Genomic DNA, 27,771 nt, shown 5'->3' with positions numbered 1-27,771 from the left:
TGCAGGGCTCTAGTTTCTTCATCAGCTCAATTGATATCCAAGCTCAGAACATTCCTATTGTTCAGTGGTAATTTTAATCCAGCAGATCTAAACCTGATAGGCATGTATACGTAACATTAGCAAATAACCCTGATCCTCAGATCCACGTATTGCTGGCCATGCAACGGGAGTGTAATAACATACATCTCCGACAGATCGTGCGGGGTCTTCTTGATTTCCTGGTTCGGCGGTTGCAGGTCGTCATTGATGATTGTATCCATGGTCACGATATGGAAGTGCTGTATCCTTGACCTTTTCAACCCTTTTACATTGCTATTTTTCTAATATTAAATGAATTCTACACAATGAATTCAGCCATGCGTTTCTCTCTCTTTTTTTAGCAGTATATGTCTCTTCTTAACAACTCTATAGGGCTCTCATACAGCTTGTTGAAAGACAAGCTCATGATAAACAATTTCCGGGAGGAATCTTTAACTGTCCTGTGAACACAAGGCCCAAGAGTCAGAATTGATCCTTGAAAGACATGGTTCACAAAGCTGAAAGAAAAACGACTGTACTATAAATAATCAATCATCTGTAAAAGTTAAACTGCTGTTAAACAGTTATGGTTATAGATATAACATTTGATATATTGTTAAATTAAACATAATTATCATGTAAATATGGTTAGGCGACATTTATCATTCAACTATATTTCATTTACAAATATTTAGAATTGGATTCAAGTCACATTTCAATACTGTTCAATACTCCCCTTACATATTATAACAATCAGATTATGACTTATAGTGCACAATGAAACATATACGGAAGCTTTCAAATCGAATAAACGCTCAAAAAATGTTAAAATTTACAATTTTCAAATTTAAAATTTCGTGGATTTCTTAATGCATGATTATTCATGCGATATTTAGTTTTCACATTTCCATAAACTATTTTTGTTTGAAGTTTGGATAGTTTTCAAATTGCGTCATAATTCCCCCCTTCGTATTTTACCAGAAGTATTCAACGAAATGGTGGAAAGAATTTGAAGCAGTTTCAGCCATCTTGTGATTTAAATGCCGCTTCGTGATATCTGGATTTGATAACAAAGCCTCATTTGTTTTCGCTTTCTCATTAACCAGTAACTCCTATTTGTATCCCCATGTTGCAGGCATTTGTAAACAACGGCATTAATTATGGAAGAAATTCACAGCCGAAGGTCACCAGAGAGCTCCTTGCACTTTCTCCGCGCACCTGACAGCCTCCTCGTTTGTCGTCATACCAACACCACGCTACGCATGCGCGATCATGCTCGAGTAATGGCGGGTGTTTGAGTGAGTTGTTTCAGCGAGTCGACAGAAAACCAGCCGGGAGTTGACAGTGGGGTTTACTAACATCATACAGAGGAATTGCAGTCAGGTAGAATTAACAGAAAGCTTATCACCATTCGAGTTATTGTTCCATCATATTTGTCAGTGAGTTATAAGTTTACAACTGAGTTCCAAAGCAAGTCAATTCATGAGAGGCCTGTCACCGTCACCAAGAATCGATTGCTAGTAAATTAGGCCCAGTCGAACCGTAACAGATCAACAATCAATAAACATATAGGTGTCACAGGGTACACTACCACCACTTAGTGTCCACTAAACCTGGTCATTAAAATAGCAGTTTATCATCATTCGCTAATTTGATACTACAGTGATGTTTTTACTACATAAGTAGATTAAATATTTTACACAATACGTCAACTCACTGAAATGTTAAAAAATATGTGTTCTCCTTGGGTGCTTGAGTCTTTCTGCTATAGATATTTAATCTCAGAACTCTCTAAATCATTAACATTATCCCAAACAAGGACCTTGTGACTTAAAAGTCTTGCTTTTAATAATTTCAAATATTTAAATGTCAATGGAGTAGTCCTATAGGACTTTGTACCATATGTGATACAAGACTCATACAACAGGTTGTTGCTATAAGTGGTCTGTACATACCAGACCTTGTGGATCCTAGTGTACTGTGTTTTGGAGCCCCTAAGAAGTATTTCTCGTTGCATGTCTATTAACAATCGCAATACACTAAAATTAAATATCTTACCTTTGAGAACATTTATTTCAGGATAGTCAAATCACCACATCTGTGATAGAAACTAACAGTTTTAGTCAACTAGTCTTTATAATGATAAGATTTAGCAAAACTCTTAAAAAGGTCAAATTTCTACTAGTCCTTATGATGCCCTAACCATTGGACAGTTTGGCAAGGACTATAGGACTAGTGCCAATTTGTAACGCTGCCACATCTTGGCAATGTAATCGTGATAATGCCTCACCAGCCGAGACGAGTCAATCAGGTGCAATCTTGTTACCGTCACCTGATTTCGAGCCCCTCCATGACAGTCAAGTTAAAAATAAATGCACAACATGATCAGTCACATGACATTACACACAGGAAGTTTACAAACATCAGCCGATACATTATCGGTGATGCAATTGTTCTCATCAAAATTATCAACAGATCAATTTGATTAAAATGTGCATTAGTGAAAAAGCAAGTTTTGAAGTATGTTTTTATAACTTATTGAATATCTTACCTTGTGTAGCTTAATTCGTAAAATAACTTCAGCGGCAAGTGGCAAACTCTTTGATGTCTTCAGTGAGGCAGAGCTTTGAAGCGTCTACCTTGATTACGTCATTAAGTGCATGGTTACGTATTGTATGGGGCTCGAAAATGTAATGTTGGGGATATTTATTGGTCTTCTTTCAACCAGAATTTGTTATCCATAAAATTGTATGTCTTCTAAATACAGACCTACAGCTAAGCCGTATACTGGTATGCAAGCTGAAAAGGCTACACTGGGTTTGTTACGCACAATGTTATGGTATTGGGGTTTTTAAAACTTTCATTTGAGCATTCGTGGGCATGCAACTAAAATACATTTGGGTTGTGGTGATTTATTTTGCACAAATATACAGCTCACCTACACAAGGCTGGAGCTTTTCTATAGGACCTCTTTTATTGTGTGACATACAGTTAGTATATATATCACTGACACAAATGGGAATGGCTTTATCTAGGAGTGCTAGCCCAGGTCAGGGCTTCACTCACAGCTTTACAAAGTCAGACAAACTCACATGGCAACAACACCTGGATAGAATGAGAGACAGTGGTAAATTTAGGTATGCATGTGCAAAGGAAAACCTTAATGGCAGCTATTTGCTACTTGTCTTAGCTTCTCCTTCCAACACTGGGACCTCGGCATGTGACTATGGAAGTTCAGGGATTTATCTAGGATTCTAAACTTAATGCCCCAACAGGCAAATTGGAAAAGTATCATTTTCTTCCAAATTGTTATTTGTTTTAAGTTCTTACTTTCTTTAATTCAGAAGTATTTTAACATTGTATGTTGAGATTGCATTCAATGCAATAATATAGAACGAAGCAGTAAAATGTCTTTCTCTTTATTGGTCCTGTATTTTAGTGAAATACAGCTTTCCTCTGCATTGTACCGTATTCGACGTAATAAGCGCCCACGGCAATATTTGCTAATATATTGGCAAGTGAACAATCACAATCTGCACCCCTTCCGATTGATCAATGTGCACAAGACTTATTTATTCGTGTATAATACGTGTGTTATATGCAGCCTTAATTATGGGAAATTAAATTCTGGAAAAATATATCTGTCGTATATAAACATTTCAGGCTGTCAGCATAAACCACGAAATTTACAATCTTTCAAAATAATATTCTAACAAGAGCCCCCTATTTCTAATTTTGAGAGCGCCCTGGGCGCTTATTATGTCAAATATGGTAATTAATTAGTTATTAGTTACATAATTATGATGACATGAATTGGGAAATTTTATTCCAGTTTGGGAAGTTTAACTGATGTTTGCTACAGGCATGCGAATGGATATCAGCCTCTGATAGGTGTAGATAAATCCCAGAATTCAGTATAAGGACCACCGAGGAAGACACTGTTCCTACTGCATGAACACAAATGTACTAAGATTTACATGTCAGTCAAGTCCATCTGTGGAACTGTAAATTCCATAAAATCCTGTTGATATAGTGTCTGAGGAAATGAAATAGCATGAATTACAAAGTACTACATCAGAATGTCTACGTTCTCATTAAATTAATTTAAGGTTAAATCTCCCATTTGCATATTACTGGAGATAAATGTTGCATATTACTGGAGATAAATGTTGCATATTACTGGAGATAAATGTTGCATATTACTGGAGATAAATGTTGCATATTACTGGAGATAAATGTTGCATATTACTGGAGATAAATGTTAATTACTCATGTTAATGTAAAGGAATATAGCAGTCATTTTTCATTAATGTGTCAGTGTTTATTTATTCTGCTGTCAATAAAGTATCCTCATGGTTGTGTGGCTAGGGACTGATAGTGGTTTAAAATTATAATATAAACAGTTTGAGAAAAGCATGATAAGCTGCGTATTTGCGTAAAATATGCATTAAAAAAACTCAAATACACTGACAAATCAAATCCTAGCGTTTCAAATATGCACAAAAACTATAAATACCCTTTACAGCGATAGAAACTAACAGTTTTAGTTCACTAGTCCTTATTATGATAACATATAGCAAACCCCTTAAAAATGGCAATTTTCTACTAGTCCTTATGATACCTATACTATTTGGCAGTTTGGCAAGGACTATAGGACTTGTGCCAATTTCTAATGCTGCTTAAGCCAAAAAAGCTTATCTATAGCTCTAAGAAATATGGGCGAAATATAAGTGAATTTTGATCATTGGCAATTTGAACGACATTTTACACTTGATCTGTGTCCATTTTGAGAAATTAGTTCAGGCCAGCCACCCGCACACACACGCACACACACACGCACACACACGCACGCACGCACACACACACACGCACGCACGCGCGCACACATGCACACACACACAAAGTCGGGGTCTTGTGTGGACTAGGCCACGTGTGACAAACGTACGGCGACTCATATGCTTCGGGTGCTATCGTCCATGACACATTCCATGATCTGATCTCAACAGCCGCCATCCAAGATTCATAATGAACTATGACGACGTTTTAGTACACCTAGGAGAATTTGGAACCTATCAGAAACATCCTTCTATGTACTCTACCGGTATTCTTCGCAATGCCGATGATGATCTCTGTATTTCTTGTCAATGCACCAGACCAGAGGTGTATGTTCAAACACACACACACGCACACACATGCACATACACACATGCACATACACACGCACACACGCACACGCACGCACACACGCACACACACACACACACCCGCACACATATGCACACACACACACACACATGCCTAACCATCTTACAAGTACCATGTGGCGCGCACACGCACGCACGCATGCACGCACACACACACACACACACACACACACACACACATGCACATACACACACACACCCGCACACATATGCACACACACACACACATGCACATACACACACACACACACCCGCACACATATGCACACACACACACACGCGCACATACACACGCACACACACCCGCACACATATGCACACACCTAACCATCTTACAAGTACCATGTGGCACGCTTGAAACAAATACACACATGACATATATTTTGTCATACATTTTATATCGTCAGGTGATTGTATCGTTCCAGAGTTCTTTTTAGGATGACATGACTCTCTCTTAAAACATTGATTGAAGGACTGAAACCCAGTCTGTTCTATAGAATTGCTTCGGCCAGGAATCCACTTGTCACGTCATGAATAAGTCATGTCTTCGATGGTGTCTGGTACAGTCGGATGTGATTGATGAGGTAATGGTAATTGTCTCCTAGGAGAATAATTATAGTTTGTTACCTAACAAAACAGATGATATGAGGATGTAGCATGCAAGGTAGGCAGCAGGAGATTACATAACGTCGTGTGCATGTCTGCAGGTAATCGAGGAGCAATGTACGACTAAATGAGACTGGCAGGTGATAAAACAGATTATTTATGTATGATGCTATAGTCAAGAGGCATGGAGAGAAATCTGAGGTTTGAATTGTTTGTTTGGCTTTTAATTGCCATTATATGTACAGTTAATAATTAGATTTTTTTTTTTTATAGCAGTAAATTCTGTATTTATTGTATTGAGCACCCTGCTCCCTTAAGCCTGTAGACAATCTCTATTAGCACCCTCTACTTTATGCAAAAATGTACAGAGCTAGTTTCCGAAACACAATTATGAGCTAATTTACTTTCCGAGTCAAGCCTGTATATTTAGAACAGTTATATACATCTAAAACATTATTTCAGTTTTTTTTAATCTTAAAATGTTTACTAATTTTGAGAAAAACCCAATAGAGTGATGAATAAATCAGTGAAAAAATATTGGTTACCCAATGAAAAATGTAATAACCCAATTAAAATAGAAACCCTAGAGTAAAAACTCAATTGCTCAAAACGTTATCTGGAGCTCTGTAAGAGTCCATTTTTTGTAGATATTACAATTTTGTTACAGAAAACAGCAGCGTAGAGGGGGTATATAATCGCCGAGTGACTATTATCGATAGTTTATGTTTAAGTTTCAACAGTATTTGAACCAAGTTTGTTCACTACCGCTCAATTAAAACAAATTTAACTGCTTGGGTATGGTTTTAATAAGTGCCACTTTGTCAATTTTCTAAGCACCTGGGGCACCCCATTTCATATTAGAGCCGGAACAAATAACAGAGTGGATCTTTGATGGAGTATTGCTGTGTGTGTCATCAACAACAAACTGACAAACAAACCGACTGTGAAACATACTGGCCACTGCACGCTCACTTCTGCCAGTTTCCAGCATCCCAATAGCCCATAGAAGCTCCACGTGTTGCAGACTTCATAACTAGTTCGTGCACAAACAATGACTGACATCAAGTAAATCACAACTGAATGATAAACAGAGTCAATAAGATGGCCAAAAATAATGGTCCACTGAGATTAATAGATATTTAAATCAGGAATGACAGGCTATGCACGTGTGTGGCACTACTGCAAGTGACACGTGCAAACTATGTGTTTTTGCATTATATTTTACAGACATAAACATTTTTGCAAAGGATGTTTGTCGTCAACACTTATCTTTGTTCTAATAGTTGGTAGCTAAGTCACACAAGGTGCCCAAGTTGCTCTGAAAACCTATGATCGTGGGTTCGAATCAGAATCGCCCTGATCATATTTCTAGTTATGTCATCACCGTACCCGTGCTTGTGGGTTTCACCAAAGTGGTAAACGTCTAAGACCTGCATCACTTTGGGCTTTCCTCCCACATCAGTCTGACGCTCCGTGATATAACTCGGAATCAAACTCACTCACTCACTCACTCACTTACTTCAACACAGGATGACCACCCCGAGGAACAAGACAAAGAAAGTTCCGACTAAGCTTGCGATCACAAGCGATGACAGCAAAATCCTGGGTCGGACCACCTCGCTGAGGAGAGAGAAGACGACCAATGACAAAGTGGGTACGCTGAAGATGAGGACGTACAGCAGTGCCTGGACCCCCGTCGTACACAAGCCCTCCAATGAACAGGTGGGATATGGAGCTATAGATACGGTTTGGGCTATTTGGGTATTTTACCCAAGGGTTTGATTTTGATTTGGTGTCCAAAAGTCTTAGAGGGTGTTCAAATTTTTTTACCCACCTGTTTTGTCACATTTGGGTATTTAACTTAAAACCTGTTTCGTAACAATCGCTGTAAATCGTTTAAAACTATGTTAATAGTAATATACCTGTTTGCATCTGTTTTCCCTCTCCAGGAAGCCATTTTTTGTTAATATATTTGTTTCTTTAATCACCAATTAGCGACTAATTAAGATGCAACATGTACATTGACTAGGCAAGATGTGCTTTTCAATTGGCATCTGTCAGTATGTTTGTTGCAGAAGCTTTTCCGAATGTAACTGTCGGCAAGTGAATTTGGCGATCGGCTGATACACAATCATTTTATGTAACAGTTGAAATATACGCAATCGTTTTATCTAATAGTTATAATATATGCTTTAATTTTATTTCAATAGCAAATTTATAGTTCTCGTGCGTATTTGATACGCAAGGATTTGATTTGTCGGTGTATTTCAGTTTATTTTCTGCATACTTTACACAGATACGCAGCTTATATCGAGCTCTATGGGATAGGCGACCATGTCATACGTTCTGCATCTTCATCTACCATCACCAGCTGATGAAGCAGAAATGCCAGAAACCTATGGTTGTGGGTTCGAATCACGGTTCGCCCCGATTATGTTTCTAGGTTTGTCAGCACCATACCCGTGCTTGTGGGTTTCACCGAAGTGGTAAATGTCTGAGACCTGCATCATTTCGGGCTTTCCTCCCACATCAAGCTGACACGCCGTGATATAACAGGAATAATGTTAAAAGCGGCGTTAAACCCAACTCACTCACTCACTCACTCTTGTCACGTTGATTCACCATCTTTATTGCTTCATGCTCCTGTCATCTATTTCAGATTTTCAAAGAGAGAAGAGATCTTGTTTCACACTGGGTAAGGAAGTATTAATATGGTTTACTCTTTACATCCAAGACGGCCTCCGTGGTCTAGTGGTAGAGCGTCCGCCCGGAGAGTGGAAGGTCCGAGGTTTGATCCCCGGCCGTTGCATACCAAAAGACGTTAAAAGATGGTACTTGTTGTTACCCTCGGCATTAAGGGGCTAAAACAAGGACTGGTCGGCTCGGAGTCAGTATACTGTATCTGAGTGGGGTATTAATGTTAAACTTCCACTGGTATCTCAGTGGGCTAGCACTATAAATCGGCAACAGTCTGGACTAGTTCAAGCAGCCACACACACACATGCATGCACGTCGCTATGTTCAGTGCAATAATCTTGGATGCAACGTAAAACCCCATTTCACCTCACCTCACCTCACCTCATCTCACCTTTACATCCAGTATGCATGATGAGTACTTTACTTGCTTGTTGTTAGACATGGTATCGTTGTATTGTTTATGCTGCATTGAAGTCGGAATTGGTTCAGCCACTTGTCAACAGGGTCAAAACTTGTGTCAAGTAGTAAACTTCTCCAGTACCTTGTGGTATCTTTCCAAAGACAGCCCTTTTTATTATGAGAATCTGTAATACCCATTTCTGTAGATGACAATAACTTCATACATGCAGACAATGTTGAGAACAAGGTATTCAGATAGCCAGGTCCCTGTGTATTAGAGCTGGTCTTCAGCAACCCATGCTTGTCGTAAAAGGCGACTAGCGGGATTGAGTGGTCAGTCTTGCTGACTTGGTTGATGCATGTCATCATATCCCAAATGCGTAGATTGATGTGCATGATGTCAATTACTTGATGGGGCGGTCGGGTAGCCTAGTGGTTAAAGCGTTCGCTCGTCACGCCGAAGACCCGGGTTTGATTCCCGACATGGGTACAATGTGTGAAGCCCATTTGTGGTGTCCCCCGCCGTGATATTGCTGGAATATTATTAAAAGCGGCGTAAAACCATACTCACTCACTCCCTCAATTACTTGATTGTGCTGTCAAGATTTGATTATTTACTGGGAGCACTTGTGGCTTAGTTGTCTAAGGTGCTGCTATTTCGCTATGCAGAGTTGCCTCCCTCAGCCATGCAAGAAACCTATGATTGTGGGTTCGAATCCGTTAGCCCTGTGCTCGTGTGTTTCACCAAAGTGTTTAACGTCTGAGGTTCCAAATAAAGCTGATATGCCGTGACATAACTGGAATACTATTAAAAGCTGCTTTAATCCCAACTCATGCACTAATGATTTTTTACCAACTGCCGTCATATTGCTGGAATATTGCTGAGTGCGGCATTAAACAATTATTTTTAAAATGTAATCAGATAGCCAGGATCAATGTATTCATGAGATATACAGATGGCTGGTTTACTGTGCTATTCTGCAACCTTGATAATGTCTTGAATGACTTCCTCTTTGTAATCACCCAGAATGCATTATGAATTTGTCTTGACCCACTGTGTATTGCCATAACTGAGCCTATGCTGCTTAAAGAAGAGGTGATTGTGACTTTGCTCTTGTTGAAAATCGTCAAGAATCGATGCTTTTTGACATTTCAGTATGATCTGTGGACTGACTCGCAGAGGAAGCGATTTCTCGACATCATCTTCCATCAGTGTAAACGGCCACAGAAGAAGTTTGTCCAGGACTGGTTCCGCGAGTATGTTCCCTTGCAGCACCTTGACTTCACCTCCGTCCTTCCCAGAATCCTGTCTGTGTACATCTTCTCCTTCCTGGAACCCAAGAGTCTTTCCCGTGCGGCCCAGGTGTCCTGGCATTGGAAGTTCCTCAGTGAACAGGTCTGTTGGTGTCCAGTGCTTCATGTAACAAAGTGATTGTAGCTATGACTGTCGTAAGGCTAGTAGTTCCACTCTGAGCAGGTCTGTTGGTGTCCAGTGCTTCATGTTAAAAAGTCATCGTAGCTATGACTGTTCTTCAATGAGCAGGCCTGTTGGTGTCACATATATCTCATTTAACAAAGTGATCGTAGCTACGACTGTCTTAAGGCTAGTAGTTCCACACTGAGCAGGTCTGTTGGTGTCCCATGCCTTACGTAACAAAGTCATCGTAGCTACAACTGTCGTAAGGCTAGTAGTTCCACACTGAGCAGGTCTGTTGGTGTCCCATGCCTCATGTAACAAGTAATCGTAGCTACGACTGTCATAAGGCTACTAGTTCTTCACTGAGCAGGTCTGTTGGTGTCCCATGCCTTATTTAACAAAGTGATCGTAGGTACGGCTGTCATAAATCTATCAGTTCCTCAATGAGCACTGAGCAGGTCTGTTGGTGTCCAGTGCGGATATAACAAAGAGATCGTAGCTACGACTGTCGTAAGGCTAGAAGTTGTTCAATGAGCAGATCTGTTGGTGTCCTGTGCCGCATGTTAACAAAGTGATTTTAACTCTCTCTGTTAAAAGTTGACCCAGGAGGCTCCTTGATATCTAACACTGACCAGTGAATGTTATTTTGCCAGGACGAGGTCTGGGCAGGCAAGTGTCTCAAGTACGGCTGGTTCCTGCCCTACACAGCGGCTGACAACGAGTATGGGGCGTGGAAGAAACACTACATCGCCTGTGTCCAGACGCTTGACTACGTCTCAGGGAGTGGAATGGTGAGGGAATAGTAATTGACAATTTGTTTCATATTGTGTGCAATGCCATGGCAACCTAATCTTTAACTTGAAATCAAAACTTAACCATAATCCAAATTTTGAACGAAATAATGATAAACCCCGAAGAGTGTAGACTAATCCCACGATTCTCTCTGGCAGGATGACCTCTACGGCACAAGGTCAGATGGTTCCCGCTGGCAGAACAAGAAGAAGAATATCCGAACGAAGCCTAACCGACTTGACTCTTCAGACAGTCGTAAGTCACTACGTGCAACTGTCACCTCAGTTGTTGGATGCAAGGCTCTATTAATGTGTGACATGGGGCAGTTGCCCATCTCCTGAGGCAAGCATGTCCACTGGCCTATGTCAAAGTCTAATTTTCACCCTTGCCGTTTCAAGCCAACTTTTCTTGGGTCAATAGTGGTGCCACCCTGTGTAGGGCATGAGTTGCGTCCCTTGTGATGGAACACAATATCCAATGGGATCGCTGTTCTTATTTCAAATGGCTTCACAAAGAGGACAACTACCATAGTTAAGACCTGGGCCCTCTTGCACAAAGCGATCTTAGTGCTACGAATGTTGTAAGCCAATGTTAAAGTATGTGAGTTACGATCATCTTATCGCTAAGATCATTTTGTGCAAGTGGGCCCTGGTCGATCAGATAACGAAAAGAATTGAGATTATGTTCCTGACTGCAAACAAAATAACGAATTACCGCTCTAAAGATATTTATTTTACTGCCTTATTTCGTTCTTACAATGATACAAGCACAGTGAGTGAGTGAGTATGGTTTTACACTGATTTTAGCAATATTCCAGCAATATCACGGAGGCGGACATCAGAAATGGGCTCGAACCTAGGTCTGCGGCGTGACAAGCGAACTCTTTAACCACTAGGCTACCCGACTGCCCCACTGACTAGTGAGTCTACACAGTATCAGGGGCGGTCGGGTAGCCTAGTGGTTAAAGCGTTCACTCGTCACGCAGTTTGATTCCCGACATGGGTACAATGTGTGAAGCCCATTTTTGGTGTCCTCCACCGTGATATTGCTGGAATATTGCTAAAAGCGGCATAAAACCATACTCACTCACTCTCACTCACTCACTCACTCACTCACTCACTCACTCACAATATCAAGCAACACTGCACATTGAGGCAACATGAAGCGCTCAATAAGAGGTCATCTGAAAAAGATAGCGGCATCTCAGTCATTCCGTCATTCAGTCATTCAGTCTTTAAAAATACAATGAAGTTTGTACTCAAATATATAAAAGTACTTAGACTAGTTGATTGCAAACTAAGAGCATCTTTGAAAATATTTGCCTTTGCTTAATTTTTGGAAATTGCTTATTCGCAGGCTGTGGCCATGTTTTTTTCGCAACCCAGATGTTGATTCTGTTAAAGGTTCTCTGATTGGGATAGCGATATGTGCTATGTTTTAGTACATAAAGGTCTGCTTGAAAGGATGATGTAATAGGTATTCTTTGTGATCCATACTACCCATCACGTAGTCTGAAGTCTGGATTATTGAATGAACGGTCAGATATATAAATTTTGGGCCCCAGTGCTTATTGCACAATGTATCGCAAGACAGCTCTCTGTATAGTGATATATTGTGATTTATGTGCCAATACACCAACCCTAAAAACTAGGCCTTGGTATGGGTTAGTGGACACTACTGTCTCAGGGAGATGAAGGACAGATGAGATGTGAACTCCTGAACCGGACAGCATCCTGAAACAAGACATTAATTGGCTTGGCCTATATAGTAAGTCTTGAACCTCTGAACTTTGGGTAATTTTTTAAACTTGCTTGTTAGGATCCAACTGTCAGGAACAATTGAATGGTTTTGTAGGTCGGTTGATGGATGTGCGACCGCCATGGCAGGGACCAGATTACAATCCCCAGGATCTACACAAGTCACACATTGCCATGGTAACCGAGAAGAATCCCAATGACCCTGACCTTCCCAAGTCATCATTAGTCCTCCATAACCGGTGGGGCATCATTCGCAAACAACATGAAAATTCTGTGTCAAAGTCGCTGGACTTTGAGATTGGTCTTGACACGAGTCGGAGGAGAGAACGACATCGACTTATTGTGAGTTGTGTTTGGAAACGTTGGATTATCTCCCTTTACTGACTGCTTTGAGAGAGAATTCTTTGCATATACTGGTTGCATGAACAAGGTTACAGGTATCAGGTTCTGAATAGACCATTAAGGACATGGGTAAATATGTCTAGCATTCATTTCACAGGATGCAAAATGAGGTGGTGTTGACTTATATATATTCAGATTAGGATTTTTTTAAATGGAGCACAGCCACTAACCTTTTTGTCTAATTTACCTTGGTGCACAAAGAACAGTTGATAATGGAAAAATGTATATTCATTATTTTCCAAATTTATTATCTCATTTGAAAATGAAGGTTGTTAAGATGAATTTTATCTTTGATGACAGTCTGGAGAGGAATATGATCCTCGGAGCGTCAACAACCGCACCCTGACCGAATGTATCCACTTGGAGAATATTGCAGAGACGAGGTTCCGGGAACTGGTAGAGACAAATGGCCTTCCGCCGAACAGGACGGCCATCAGGAGGTGGGTGGAGGGAGAGGGAGGGGTCATCAGGAGGTGGTGGGGAGAGAGGGAGAGGCCACCAAGAGGTGGGGGAAGAGGGAGAGGCCACCAAGAGGTGGGGGAAGAGGGAGGGAGGGGCCGTCTGAAGGTGGTGGATGGGGAGGGAGGGGCTATCTGAAGGTGGTGGAGGGGGAGGGAGGGGCCATCTGAAGGTGGTGGAGGGGGAGGGAGGGAGGGGCCATCTGAAGGTGGTGGAGGGGGAGGGAGGGGCCATCTGAAGGTGGTGGAGGGGTAGGGAGGGAGGGGCCATCTGAAGGTGGTGGAGGGGGAGGGAGGGGCCATCTGAAGGTGGTGGAGGGGAAGGGAGGGGCCATCTGAAGGTGGTGGAGGGGGATTGAGGGGCCATCAGGAGGTGGTGGGGGAGAGGGAGGGGCCATCAGGAAGAGAAGGAGGGGGGAGAGGGAGGGGCCATCAGGAAGAGAAGGAGGGGCCATCAGGAGGTGGTGAGGGAGAGGGAGGGGCCATCAGGAGGTGGTGGAGAGAGAGGGAGGGGCCATCAGGAGGTGGTGGGGGAGAGGGAGGGGCCATCAGGAAGAGAAGGAGGGGGGAGAGGGAGGGGCCATCAGGAAGAGAAGGAGGGGCCATCAGGAGGTGGTGGAGAGAGAGGGAGGGGCCATCAGGAGGTGGTGGGGAGAGGGAGGGGCCATCAGGAAGAGAAGGAGGGGCCATCAGGAGGTGGTGGAGAGAGAGGGAGGGGCCATCAGGAGGTGGTGGAGAGAGAGGGAGGGGCCATCTGAAGGTGGACACGGGAGAGGGAGGGGCCATCTGTAGGTGGTTGGAAGGAGAAGTTCTTCCTTGTTAAATTAATTATGTGGCTCACGCCTAAAATATCAGTGTCTTTACTCCAGATCTGACTTGTCAGGAGGCGGAAGGTATCCCACCCCGTACAACCAGGTGACCACACTGCCCCCTGGTGGCAGCCAGGTGACGGCAACACCGCGCATCATCTTCATCTCCTCCCGAGTCCCAGCAGCAGAGGTGAGGTTGGAGTGAACTGATGACAGAACATGTCTGAATAATCGCTGCGTCGTCGTCATCATCATCAGTTTATCAGCTGTATGATGCTGGAGCAGTTGTATTGCCCAAGTGTTTGAACCTGTCTGTGACAAAAATATTTGTGTCTACTCGCCCAAACATCTAAGCATCATTTTCAGTAGAGTTAAGTGTTATCATGTTGACTATCATTTGTTGAGCTTACAAGACCTAACAAAATTTTGCTAGACTAGGGCTTCAGGCTGGTGGCTAGTGTTGCAGACTGTTCAACACTTAGTCTTGTGTTTGAGACACAGATTATTTGAGGAATTTTTTTTTTTAATGGAAACAAAAATGAAACGTGCGGTAGACTTTATGATAATGTGGAGGTGCCTGAGAACCAAGACTATTATTTTTTTAGCCTTATTTGTCCTTAACATTGTGTCTGTATCTGCAGCTGCTGCTTGATGCCGTCATGTTTGGTGTGATCCCGATCGTGTACGAGTATGAAGGGACGAGCACAGAGACGCTGATGCATCAGATCGAGAAGGTTCTACAGGGCAGGAATGCTCAGTATGTACTCTTAACAATTCACTTGCTTGATTCTTGTTTGAAGAAACTTCTTGATCGTGAATCTCATGTCAATATATTTTATATATGTTTGTTACATGACATTCGATATTGTCAGGAGCGTGGGCCTGTTTACTCATTCGGATGAGCCAGGCGACATCCGTCTCGTCCATGGCTGCACCGTCAACATCAACAACTACGATGCCTCCGAGTCGTGCGAGTTCTTTGAAAGCGTGACCAATCACATCCTCCCAGCCAACATGGGGGGACAGCTGGATGTGTTTGTCCCTCTGGCTGCATCAGGTGAGTCTTTCACGACAATATGGGCGTACCTTTAAGTTATAACAAGGACCCTTTGACTTTCATCACTCTTGTCTGCTGGTTAATTTTATGAATCAAACTCAAATTATGATCTAGTTATGACTATTGGTCTTTCAGCACATATTAACTGCATGTGTAGATTTCATCATTAAGATAGCGTCTCGGACCTGTGATGTAAGAACCCCGACTCACTGACCGAGGTTCATGTTGCAGAGGCTGGGATGGAGCTGATGGTGCAGCTGAGTGTCCTCACGGGGATGCAGTTCTCCTCACCAACCGGGATCATCGGCTCCTACAACCACGGTAAGTCGCAGGTAGCATCGGCTCCTACAACCACGGTAAGTCGCGGGTAACATTGGCTCCTACAACCATGGTAAATCGCAGGTAACATTGGCTCCTACAACCATGGTAAGTTGCAGGTAGCATCGGCTCCTACAACCACGGTAAGTCGCAGTTAGCATCGGCTCCTACAACCACGGTAAGTCGCAGTTAGCATCGGCTCCTACAACCACGGTAAGTCGCAGGTAGCATCGGCTCCTACAACCACGGTAAGTCGCAGTTAGCATCGGCTCCTACAACCACGGTAAGTCGCAGGTAGCATCGGCTCCTACAACCACGGTAAGTCGCAGTTAGCATCGGCTCCTACAACCACGGTAAGTCGCAGGTAGCATCGGCTTCTACAACCACGGTAAGTCGCAGGTAGCATCGGCTCCTACAACCATGGTAAGTCGCAGGTAACATTGTCTCCTACAACCACGGTAAGTCGCAGGTAGCATCGGCTCCTACAACCACGGTGAGTCGCAAGTAGCATCGGCTCCTACAACCACGGTAAGTCGCAGGTAGCATCGGCTCCTACAACCATGGTAAGTCGCAGGTAACATTGTCTCCTACAACCACGGTAAGTCGCAGGTAGCATCGGCTCCTACAACCACGGTAAGTCGCAGGTAGCATCAGCTCCTACAACCACGGTAAGTCTCAGGTAGCATCGGCTTCTACAACCATGGTAAGTTGCAGGTAGCATCGGCTTCTACAACCATGGTAAGTCGCAGGTAGCATCGGCTCCTACAACCATGGTAAGTCACAGGTAGCATCGGCTCCTACAACCACGGTAAGTCGCAGGTAGCATCGGCTCCTACAACCATGGTAAGTCGCAGGTAACATCGGCTCCTACAACCACTGTAAGTCTCAGGTAGCATCGGCTCCTACAACCACGGTAAGTCGCAGGTAGCATCGGCTCCTACAACCATGGTAAGTCGCAGGTAGCATCGGCTCCTACAACCACGGTAAGTCTCAGGTAGCATCGGCTCCTACAACCACGGTAAGTCGCAGGTAGCATCGGCTCCTACAACCACGGTAAGTCTCAGGTAGCATCGGCTCCTACAACCACTGTAAGTCACAGGTAGCATCGGCTCCTACAACCACGGTAAGTTACAGGTAGCATCAGCTCCTACAACCACGGTAAGTCGCAGGTAGCATCGGCTCCTACAACCACGGTAAGTCGCAGGTAGCATCGGCTCCTACAACCACGGTAAGTCACAGGTAGCATCGGCTCCTACAACCACGGTAAGTCGCAGGTAGCATCGGCTCCTACAACCACGGTAAATCGCAGGTAACATCGGCTCCTACAACCACGGTAAGTCGCAGGTAACATTGTCTGGTACAACCCCGGTGTATCTCGGGTAACATTGTCTCGTACAACCATGGTAAGTCTCAGGGAACATCGGCTCTTACAACCTCAGAGAGTCTCGCATAACATCCTCTCCTACAGTGAGTCTCAGGTAACATTGGCTCCTACAACCTCAGTCAGTCACAGGTAACATCAGCTCCTACAACCACCGTAAGTCTCGAGTACATCAGCTCTTACCTCTTTAAACCTGGCCTTCTTTGTTTTTGGGGAACATGTTCCACCCAGTAGTCTTAGCGCTTCACTAATGTGAAAAACGTCTAAGACCTGCATCGCATCGGGTCTTCCCTCCACCAGTTGCTGAAACGTTGTGATGTGACTGAATAACTGTTCAATGTGGTGTTAAAACCAACTCCTTCCATTCCCTCTTTTGTATAAACACAACATTGACCTTACCTCTCTAATTGTTTCAGTGAACACAGAGTGGCTGATACCATATAAGGACGGCCAGCCCACAGAGAAGTATTTCTGTCCAAGCAAGCTCCGTGTGTGGGCAAATGTGGCCGATCAGGCCCTGGAAGCAATCACAGACTGTCAGCAGATCATGGCGCCTTACTTTGAGAAAGCCCATCGGGACATTGCCGCTCAGCTCACTGGTGAGTTCACACGATGTGGACACGGCCCTACGCTCATGGAAATACGGATGCCTTGTCTGTTACAATTTGTGTGTTGTTTAACACCACACTCAGCCATATTCAATGTATGAAAATAATTGAGTCTAGACCAGACGATCTGGTGATTGATATGATTTAAGATCCATGCCATCAGCCAGGTCACGGAGCCTGACCACCCAATCAACTAAATCGCCTTGTTCGACAAGCATGGACTGCTCTGGACCCGTTTTAACCCAGACTCCACTGTTTATTATCCCCCACCATGATGTGGAAGGCTGATATTGGCATGGATGCTGTCCATCCGTCCATCGGCACGGCACGTTTGGTTTCCGGAGCAGAACTCAAAAAGCATATCTTAACCGAACTTGGCACATAGACAGATCTAGTTGTTAACTGGTGCCTTTTGATAGTTTGGGATATTTAAAAAAAAAATATTCTGGTTTCCATGGCAACGATTTTGACTTAGACTGAAAATGGTGGTAGTGCTCTTTTCTGGCACAGATCTTGAAAACCGTGCAAAATTTCTTCACCAAACTTGGCACATAGATAGGTCTTATGTCTAGTGGTGAACTGGTGCCTTTTGATAGTTTGGGATTTTTAAAATTTATTTTTCATGTTTCTATAGCAACAACTTTGACTTTGACTGAAATGGCCGTAGTTCTCGTTTCTGGAGCAGATCTTGAAAACTGTACAATTTTTCTTGCCTTGCACACAACCGGACGATATACCAACTGTGCGATCCGATACGTATCACAATACCTTACTCGCGATCCAATATGTATTATGATACTTGCATGTGCTCTTATCTGTGGTGCGTAAGTCATCTTTTTCATGGACAGGATGACCAAATACCTGACGATTTACAGTTGACAGTGTCAAGTATGGCACAAAGGAAAATATGTATGTTTTCACTATTAACTTTCACTACTGATAAGTGTCTAGTGGAACAGTTATTAAAGCAAACATTTAAGGTCAGAATTGATATTTTTTACTTAGAGTGAGACTGTGATGGATACTTGTATCGAAAAGGAAAAGATCACTATCCACTGGTGCATCGTTGTATCGTCCCAGAACTACTACTACTACACTTTGACAAAACATTCTAAAGAACCTTAAAACATGTATTGTGACGATCACCTCGTGACGGAGCACTTGCAACAGCGACAGAAAACACAATCAACTCTCCATTCCTGACAAATAACAGAGCACGCAAACAATAGAATGATGTCACAGATGTGTTTTAATAACAACATAATTGTCATTTAATACTCATATTAGAATACTCATGCTGACACACATTACAAGTAGTGACTAGTTTTGCCCATGTTTGGACTTTATATTTATAGCTGTGATATACAGGCAGAAATATAATTCAACTTTACTAGTTTTCAGCCAATCCAAGTTTCTATTAGCCTCTGTGCAACTTTGATTCAGTGTCATTCACTGAGATTTATATCTTCAAAGATATAATTTTTTATTCCTGTTCAACTGAGAATGTGTTGTCTGTGTTCAGGCCAGGTTGTGTTTGACGCACTGGGTCAGGCTGACATCCAGGGGACCCACTCCATCACCCAGGCCCTCACTGACGGACTTGTCGCCCTCGGCAGTCAGAGCAATGTGCGTTACATCATCTCACCATCAGTTTCTCACCATCAATACCTCACCATCAGTATCTCACCATCAGTAGCTCACCATCAATATCTCACCATCAATACCTGACTATCAGTACCTGACCATCAATACCTCACCATCAATATCTTGCCATCAATATCTCACCATCAATACCTCACCATCAATACCTCACCATCAGTATCTCACCATCAATATCTCACCATCAATACCTCACCATCAGTATCTCACCATCAATATCTCACCATCAATACCTGACCATCAGTATCTCACCATCAATATCTCGCCATCAATATCTCACCATCAATACCTCACCATCAAAACCTCACCATCAATACCTCACCATCAGTATCTCACCATCAGTATCTCACCATCAATACCTGACCATCAGTACCTGACCATCAATACCTCATCATCAATACCTCACCATCAATATCTCACCATCAATATCTCGCCATCAATATCTCACCATCAATACCTCACCATCAGTATCTCACCATCAATATCTCACCATCAATACCTGACCATCAGTACCTGACCATCAATACCTCATCATCAATATTCGCCATCAATATCTCACCATCAATACCTCACCATCAATACCCCACCATCAATATCTCACCATCAATATCTCACCATCAATACCTCACCATCAATACCTCACCATCAATACCTCACCATCAATATCTCATCAATACCTCACCATCAATACCTCACCATCAATATCTCACCATCAATGCCTCACCATCAATGCCTCACCATCAATACCTCACCATCAATACCTCATCCTGTATCACTGTCCTAGCTTAATTCAAATCAGGTTCCAGCTACCCAGATGGCAATAACTTGTGTTGACCAAACAAAATTTCTGTTACAAGTGTTATATTTGGGATAACACTTTCTTTGTAAAGTACAGATTCACATACCTTTTTGGGTTGAGTCCCGTGGGGGATTCGAACCGACACTTGCCAGCACACAAACTCAGCGGTCTAACCCACTCAGCCACTGAGACTTCCACAAAAATGAAAGTCTGACAACTGGTAGTCTAGATCATGACTTTGTGTACCCCTCTGTCATGTGTATATTGGCATGGCTCCGATGGCCGAAAGGTAATCACTGACTTTGTGTGCTGGGGATTAGGTGCCTCACCAGGCCTCACTCTGGCAGTGTGGGTTCGAATCCCGCACGGGACACAACCCAAAAAACTACGAGAATCTGTACTTTACTCAGAAAGTGTTATCCAAAATATAACATTTGTCACATTTGACCACTTTCTAAATAGCATTGTGTGTTCAAAACTTTCTGTTGATATTTATCAAGCTTTACTATGGGTTTTCATATTTTTGTACATCATACATCTAAAAGTTTTGTCAACTAACAAAACTTAGTACTCAGCCGTACTCAGTGCTTATACTGCTTGTTAGTTTAAAGCATAGACTGTGTTATGTATTGTCAATATTTCTTGTAAAGATGTTTAAGAGCTTCTTCCAGCCATACTGCCAAATTAATCTTTGTATATTTCTGACACACTGCAGACATTTTCAGATGACCAAGGTTCCAGCTTGGTGTATTGCACTGTGTCAGTTGATGGGGTTGTAAAGTGACACTTGTCATCCATGCTTGTAGGTTCATCCTCTGGAGTTTCTGGGTCAGTTTCTTCTCGAGCAGGCAGGGGTCACTGAGATCTCCATGACAACAAGGGCTGATAATCTAAGACAGGTCAGTATTATTTTTTTAAGTGTAATTACTGTTCTGGTGGTATAGGTACATCATCTAAGGGTAACCTTAATCACTAAGGGTAGATATATAGTTTCTGGCTAACTTAGTCAGAAGTTGACCGCCTCCGTGGTCTAGTGGTAGAGCATCCGCCCGGAGAGTGGAAGGTCCGGGGTTCGATCCCCAGCCGCGTCATACCAAAAGACGTTAAAAGATGGTACTTGTTGTTACCCTGTCTGGCGCTCGGCATTAAGGGGCTAAAACAAGGACTGGTCGGCTTGGAGTCAGTATACTGTGTCTGAGTGGGGTATTCATGTTAAACTGTGGCATGATATCTCAGTTAGCTAGCACTATAAATCGGCATCAGTCCGGACTAGTACAAGCAGCCACACACACACACATGCATGCACCTCGCTATATAAGTGCAGTAATCTTGGACGCAACGTTAAACCCCATTTCACCTCACCTCACCTATTCATGTTAAACTCCTCAAGGTATATCTGAAGGCTAGCTCTATACAACAGGGGTTAGTCCTGTCTAGTACACAGCTGGAACAGCGCTCAAATTCTCACTTGTCAGTTTCTGATTTCATGCATAATTCCAACCTCTGCTTGTTGTGCAGACACGGCAGACAGAGCGGCAGGGTCGGGACAACATCCCGGGGCGCGAGGGAGGCGGGGCCGACTCCTCCCTGGACCGTGAGGTGGAACACATCACCAGTGACCACTCCCAGCAGGAGGAGGAGGAGGAGAAGGAGGACCGCGGGGAGAGAGGTGGGTGGAGAGTTGGGTTCGGTAGAGTAGGTGAGTGGATCACGACATGGCTCCTGTGATGAGTGGATCATGACCTGGTCACTGTGGTGGGTGGATCATGACCAGGTCCCTGTGGTTGGTGGATCATGACCTGGCTCCTTTGATGAGTGGATCACGACATAGCTCCTGTGATGAGTGGATCATGACCTGGTCCCTGTGATGAGTGGATCATGACCTGGTCCCTGTGGTGGGTGGATCATGACCTGGGTCCCTGTGATGAGTGGATCATGACCTGGTCCCTGTGATGAGTGGATCATGACCTGGTCCCTGTGATGAGTGGATCATGACCTGGTCCCTGTGATGAGTGGATCATGACCTGGTCCCTATGATGAGTGGATCATGACCTGGTCCCTATGATGAGTGGATCATGACATGGGTCATGTGGTAAGTGGATCATGACCTGGTCCCCGTGATGAGTGGATCATGACCTGGTCCCTATGATGAGCGGATCATGACATGGGTCATGTGGTAAGTGGATCATGACCTGGTCCCCGTGATGAGTGGATCATGAGCTGGTCCCTGTGGTGGGTGGATCATGACCTGGTCCCTATGATGAGTGGATCATTACCTAGTCCCTGTGATGAGCGGATCATGACATGGGTCATGTGGTAAGTGGATCATGACCTGGTCCCCGTGATGAGTGGATCATGAGCTGGTCCCTGTGGTGGGTGGATCATGACCTGGTCCCTATGATGAGTGGATCATCACCTAGTCCCTGTGATGAGCGGATCATGAGCTGGTCCCTGTGGTGGGTGGATCATGACCTGGTCCCTGTGATAAGTGGATCATGACCTGGTCCCTGTGATGAGTGGGGTCATGACCGGGTCCCTGTTATGAGTGGATCATGACCTGGTCCCTGTGATGAGTGGATCATGACCTGGGTCCTGTAATGAGTGGATCATGACCTGGGTCCTGTAATGAGTGGATCATGACCTGGTCCCTGTGATGAGTGGATCATGACCTGGTCCCTGTGATGAGTGGACCATGACCTGGTCCCTGTGATGAGTGGACCATGACCTGGGTCCTGTGATGAGTGGATCATGACCTGGTCCCTGTGATGAGTGGATCATGACCTGGGTCCTGTAATGAGTGGATCATGACCTGGTCCCTGTGATGAGTGGATCATGACCTGGTCCCTGTGATGAGTGGATCATGACATGGTCCCTGTGATGAGTGGATCATGACCTGGTCCCTATGATGAGTGGATCATGACCTGGTCCCTGTTGGGTGGATCATGACATGGGTCCTGTGGTAGGTGCATCCTGACGTGTACAAAAGTATGTATTTGTTTGCATTTCAACTTTAGCTCCTACAAGTGTAATTGAACACTCTTGGATGTAATGTGTTGTGTGTCTGTATGCAGAATAATGTATGTCGGCGATCATGTAAAGTGTGATACAATATAGAGATCCATACTTTTCTAGATGTAACAGATCATGAGATTGTGAGATCTATATCACCTGATGTGGATGTAAAGTGTAGCTGACATCGTGGACGTTGTTGCAGATGACCTGCAGATGGACTCAGCGGAGAAGTATGACAGTCAGGAGAAGATTTCCAAGGACGAGAAGAACATGCTGAGGCAACAGTCAGTGAGCAACTCGACGATGGAGAGGAAGACCGTCACCCTCAAGACACAGGACCTCAGGAACAAGTTTGGCACAATGACGACCGGCACCCTTCGAGCAACCAAGTCCCAGCGGCTGGTAAGGCCTCTCTCTGTAATGTGTGGTCCCAGTTGCTGGTAGGGCCTCTCTCTGTAATGTGTGGTCCCAGTGGCTGGTATGGCCTCTCTCTGTAATGTGTGGTCCCAGTGGCAGGTAGGGCCTCTCTCTGTTATATGTGGTCCCAGTGGCTGGTAGGGCCTCTCTTTGTAATGTGTGGTCCCAGTGGCTGGTAAGGCCTCTCTCTGTAATGTGTGGTCCCAGTGCCTAGTACGGCATTTCGTTCCAGTGGCTGGTAAGGCCTCTCTCTCTGTTATGTGTGGTCCCAGTGGCTGGTAAGGCCTCTCTCTGTAATGTGTGCATGTCCCAGTGGCTAGTAGGGCCTCCCTTTGTAATGTGTGCATGTCCCAGTGGCTGGTAGGGCCTATCTCTGTAATGTGTGGTCCCAGTGGCAGGTAGTGCCTCTCTCTGTAATGTGTGGTCCCAGTGCCTAGTAGGGCATTTCGTCCCAGTGGCTGGTAAGGCCTCTCTCTGTGTTATGTGTGGTCCAGTGGCTGGTAAGGCCTCTCTCTGTAATGTGTGGTCCCAGTGCCTAGAAGGGCATTTCGTCCAAGTGGCTGGTAAGGCCTCTCTCTGTGTTATGTGTGGTCCAGTGGCTGGTAAGGCCTCTCTCTGTAATGTGTGCATGTCCCAGTGGCTGGTAGGGCCTCTCTCGCTCTAATGTGTGGTCCCAGTGGCTGGTAGGGCCTCTCTATGTAATGTGTCCATGTCCCAGTGGCTGGTAGGGCCTCTCTCTGTAATGTGTGGTCCCAGTGGCTGGTAGGGCCTCTCTCTGTAATGTTTGGTCCCAGTGGCAGGTAGGGCCTCTCTCTGTTATGTGTGGTCCCAGTGCCTAGTAGGGCATTTCGTCCCAGTGGCTGATAAGGCCTCTCTCTGTGTTATGTGTGGTCCAGTGGCTGGTAAGGCCTCTCTCTGTAATGTGTCCATGTCCCAGTGGCTGGTAGGGCCTCTCTCGCTCTAATGTGTGGTCCCAGCGGCTGGTATGGCCTCTCTCTGTAATATGTGGTCCAAGTGGCAGGTAGGGCCTCTCTCTGTTATATGCGGTCCCAGTGGCTGGTAGGGCCTCTCTTTGTAATGTGTGGTCCAAGAAGCTGGTAGGGCCTCTCTCTGTAATGTGTGGTCCCAGTGGCAGTTAAGGCCTCTTTCTGTAATGTGTGGTCCCAGTGGCAGTTAAGGCCTCTTTCTGTAATGTGTGGTCCCAGTGGCTGGTATGGCCTCCCTCTGTAATGTGTGGTCCAAGAAGCTTGTAGGGCCTCTCTCTGTGATGTGTGGCCTAAGTGGCTGGTAGGACCTCTCTCTGTAATGTGTCCATGTCCCACCGGCTGGTAGGGTGAGGTGAGGTGAAATGGGGTTTAACGTCGCGTCCAAGATTATTGCACTTATATAGCGATGTGCATGTACGTGTGTGTGTTTTCCGGCTGGTAGGGCCTCTCTCTCTGTAATGTGTCCATGTCCCACCGGTTGGTAGGGCCTCTCTCTGTAATGTGCTCATGTCCCACTGGCTGGTAGGACCTCTCTCTGTTATGTGTCCATGTCCCACCGGTTGGTAGGGCCTCTCTCTGTAATGTGTGCATGTCCCACTGGCTGGTAGGACCTCTCTCTATAATGTGTGGTCCCAGTGGCTGGTAGGACCTCTCTCTATAATGTGTGGTCCCAGTGGCTGGTGGGGCCTCTCTCTTGCAGTGGCTGGGACATTCATATTTTTTGTTTTTTTCATGATCTACAGTAAATATGTGATATCCTACACTATGTATCCCACTTTCTCTGTCCAGACATCCCAGCAATATACTGAGCATCCTGAGAAGCGGACTCCGATAGCTTTTGAGATCCTCACCAGTGAGATGGAGTACAACCGCATGTTGAGGGCTGTCAGAGATGTGTACTACAAGCCTCTCAAGTCCGCTCTCACTGCCAACAGGTGACACCATGTTTCAATGATTGCATGAAGAATGGATGAACAGTAAAAACAAAAGATCCTTGGATTTTTTCCAAATCATCTTTAACCGCAGACCTGGGTGGCCCTGGGGTATGAGTCAGCTACGTTCGGGTTTGAATCCCACATTTTCCCAGATTATGACCCTTGGTTTGTCATTTCATGTCCATTGTGTCAGTTTCACCATTGTGTCACCCTGCATGACATGTCATAAGATAATGGACTGAAATACTTTTTAATTCTAGGAGACCCATGAAGATCCTGGGTAGAATAGGTGTTCAACAACCCATGCTTGTCGTAAAAGGTGACTTTGCTTGTCGTAAGAGGCAACTAACAGGATCAGGTGGTCAGGCTCGCTGACTTGGTTGAATCGATTGCATGGATTGATGCTCATGATGTCAGTCACTGGATTGTCTGGTCCAGACTTGATTAATTACAGACCGCCGTCATATTTCTGGAATATTGCTGAGTTCAGCGTTAACCAACAAACTAACAAACAAATTTAATCTAGGACAAAGGTTACTTGGTCACCTTCTCTAAGATTTCCTGTTTGTTTCGTTTTCCAGGGCGATCATCAGCAGCCAGAATCTGCATGTCATCTTCACAGATATCATGGCCATTCTCACCATCAGCAGGTAACCTTTCTATCAGCAGGGAAACTCACAATCACTAGGTAAACTCACATCACTGGGTAAACTCACAATCACTAGGTAAACTCACATCACTGGGTAAACTCACCATCACTAGGTAAACTCACCATCATCAGGTTAACTCACCATCACTAGGTAAACTCACCATCACTGGGTAAACTCACCATCACTAGGTAAACTCACCATCACCAGGTAAACTCACCATCACTAGGTGAACTCACCATCACTAGGTAAACTCACATCACTGGGTAGACTCACCATCACTAGGTAAACTCACATCACTAGGTAAACTCACCATCACTAGGTAAACTCACCATCATTAGGTAAACTCACCATCACTAGGTAAACTCACCATCACCAGGTAAACTCACCATCACTAGGTGAACTCACAATCACTAGGTAAACTCACATCACTGGGTAGACTCACCACCACTAGGTAAACTCACATCACTGGGTAAACTCACATCACTGGGTAGACTCACCATCACTAGGTAAACTCAAAATCACTAGGTAAACTCACCATCACTGGGTAAACTCACAATCACTAGGTAAACTCACATCACTAGGTAAACTCACCATCACTAGGTAAACTCACATCACTGGGTAAACTCACAATCACTAGGTAAACTCAAAATCACTAGGTAAACTCACCATCACTAGGTAAACTCACCATCACCAGGTAAACTCACCATCACTAGGTGAACTCACCATCACTGGGTAAACTCACCATCACTAGGTAAACTCACCATCACCAGGTAAACTCACCATCACTAGGTAAACTCACCATCACTGGGTAAACTCACCATCACTGGGTAAACTCACCATCAACAAGTAAACTCACCATCATTGAGTAAATTCACTTAGTTTTCTCTCAACATTTAGTTTCATGCACACGTCACTATTTGGACAATCTTCTTGGAATAGTTGATACATTTTCATGTCCTTGAATATGAGTAGTTGTCCATGAAAACATCTTACAACACTATTTTAAAGGTATAATATGGCTGGCGTATCCTTCAACAAAATCATGATGTAACAAACATATGAACACCCTGCAGACCAATCAGAATACTGGATTATATAATGCTGAGAGAATGATGCTTGGATAATAGGGCTGGGACGAGTCCAAATTTACTACCCGGGTACCCGACCGCGTATTACCCGACCCAACCCGGGTACCCACTGCAAGTCTCATGAGTAGGGAACAAAATGTCTGATTGGTAATTGTTTTACCGCAGCCCTGGTTAAAACTATTTAGATACATGTATCAAACAATCAGACTATGCGTTCACTGAAGTTGACTGAAGCTTTATCTTTACTCAAACAAATACAAGTCAAAAAGAATGTGTGCATCGTCAGAAAGAAATGCGAACAT

The 27,771-nt window shown here is 44.1% G+C and overlaps 1 protein-coding gene across 1 annotated transcript in view; it reads left to right on the top strand.

Annotated features, from left to right (window-relative positions):
* The first annotated feature begins 1,292 nt into the window (after positions 1 to 1,292).
* The window catches only part of LOC124152076 (epithelial cell-transforming sequence 2 oncogene-like), a 69,519-nt gene continuing 43,040 nt past the window's right edge, over positions 1,293 to 27,771 (top strand). The window contains exons 1-19 of the mRNA XM_046524822.2: positions 1,293 to 1,401; positions 7,358 to 7,550; positions 8,488 to 8,523; positions 10,081 to 10,320; positions 10,995 to 11,132; positions 11,292 to 11,388; positions 12,988 to 13,232; positions 13,593 to 13,732; positions 14,620 to 14,749; positions 15,201 to 15,316; positions 15,432 to 15,616; positions 15,848 to 15,937; positions 17,732 to 17,914; positions 19,446 to 19,549; positions 21,188 to 21,280; positions 21,900 to 22,050; positions 23,596 to 23,795; positions 25,586 to 25,731; positions 26,313 to 26,381. Coding sequence (XP_046380778.2) covers positions 7,359 to 7,550; positions 8,488 to 8,523; positions 10,081 to 10,320; positions 10,995 to 11,132; positions 11,292 to 11,388; positions 12,988 to 13,232; positions 13,593 to 13,732; positions 14,620 to 14,749; positions 15,201 to 15,316; positions 15,432 to 15,616; positions 15,848 to 15,937; positions 17,732 to 17,914; positions 19,446 to 19,549; positions 21,188 to 21,280; positions 21,900 to 22,050; positions 23,596 to 23,795; positions 25,586 to 25,731; positions 26,313 to 26,381 — 2,555 coding nt within the window. The 5' untranslated portion in view covers positions 1,293 to 1,401; position 7,358. The remainder of the gene's footprint in view (positions 1,402 to 7,357; positions 7,551 to 8,487; positions 8,524 to 10,080; positions 10,321 to 10,994; positions 11,133 to 11,291; positions 11,389 to 12,987; positions 13,233 to 13,592; positions 13,733 to 14,619; positions 14,750 to 15,200; positions 15,317 to 15,431; positions 15,617 to 15,847; positions 15,938 to 17,731; positions 17,915 to 19,445; positions 19,550 to 21,187; positions 21,281 to 21,899; positions 22,051 to 23,595; positions 23,796 to 25,585; positions 25,732 to 26,312; positions 26,382 to 27,771) is intronic.

Source organism: Haliotis rufescens, unplaced genomic scaffold (assembly GCF_023055435.1).
Source record: "Haliotis rufescens isolate VD_foot unplaced genomic scaffold, xgHalRufe1.0.p SCAF_32, whole genome shotgun sequence".
Classification (NCBI taxonomy): Eukaryota; Metazoa; Mollusca; class Gastropoda; order Lepetellida; family Haliotidae; genus Haliotis; species Haliotis rufescens.
Note: the sequence above shows the minus strand (reverse complement) of the source record. Positions and strands in the feature narration are given on the sequence as shown.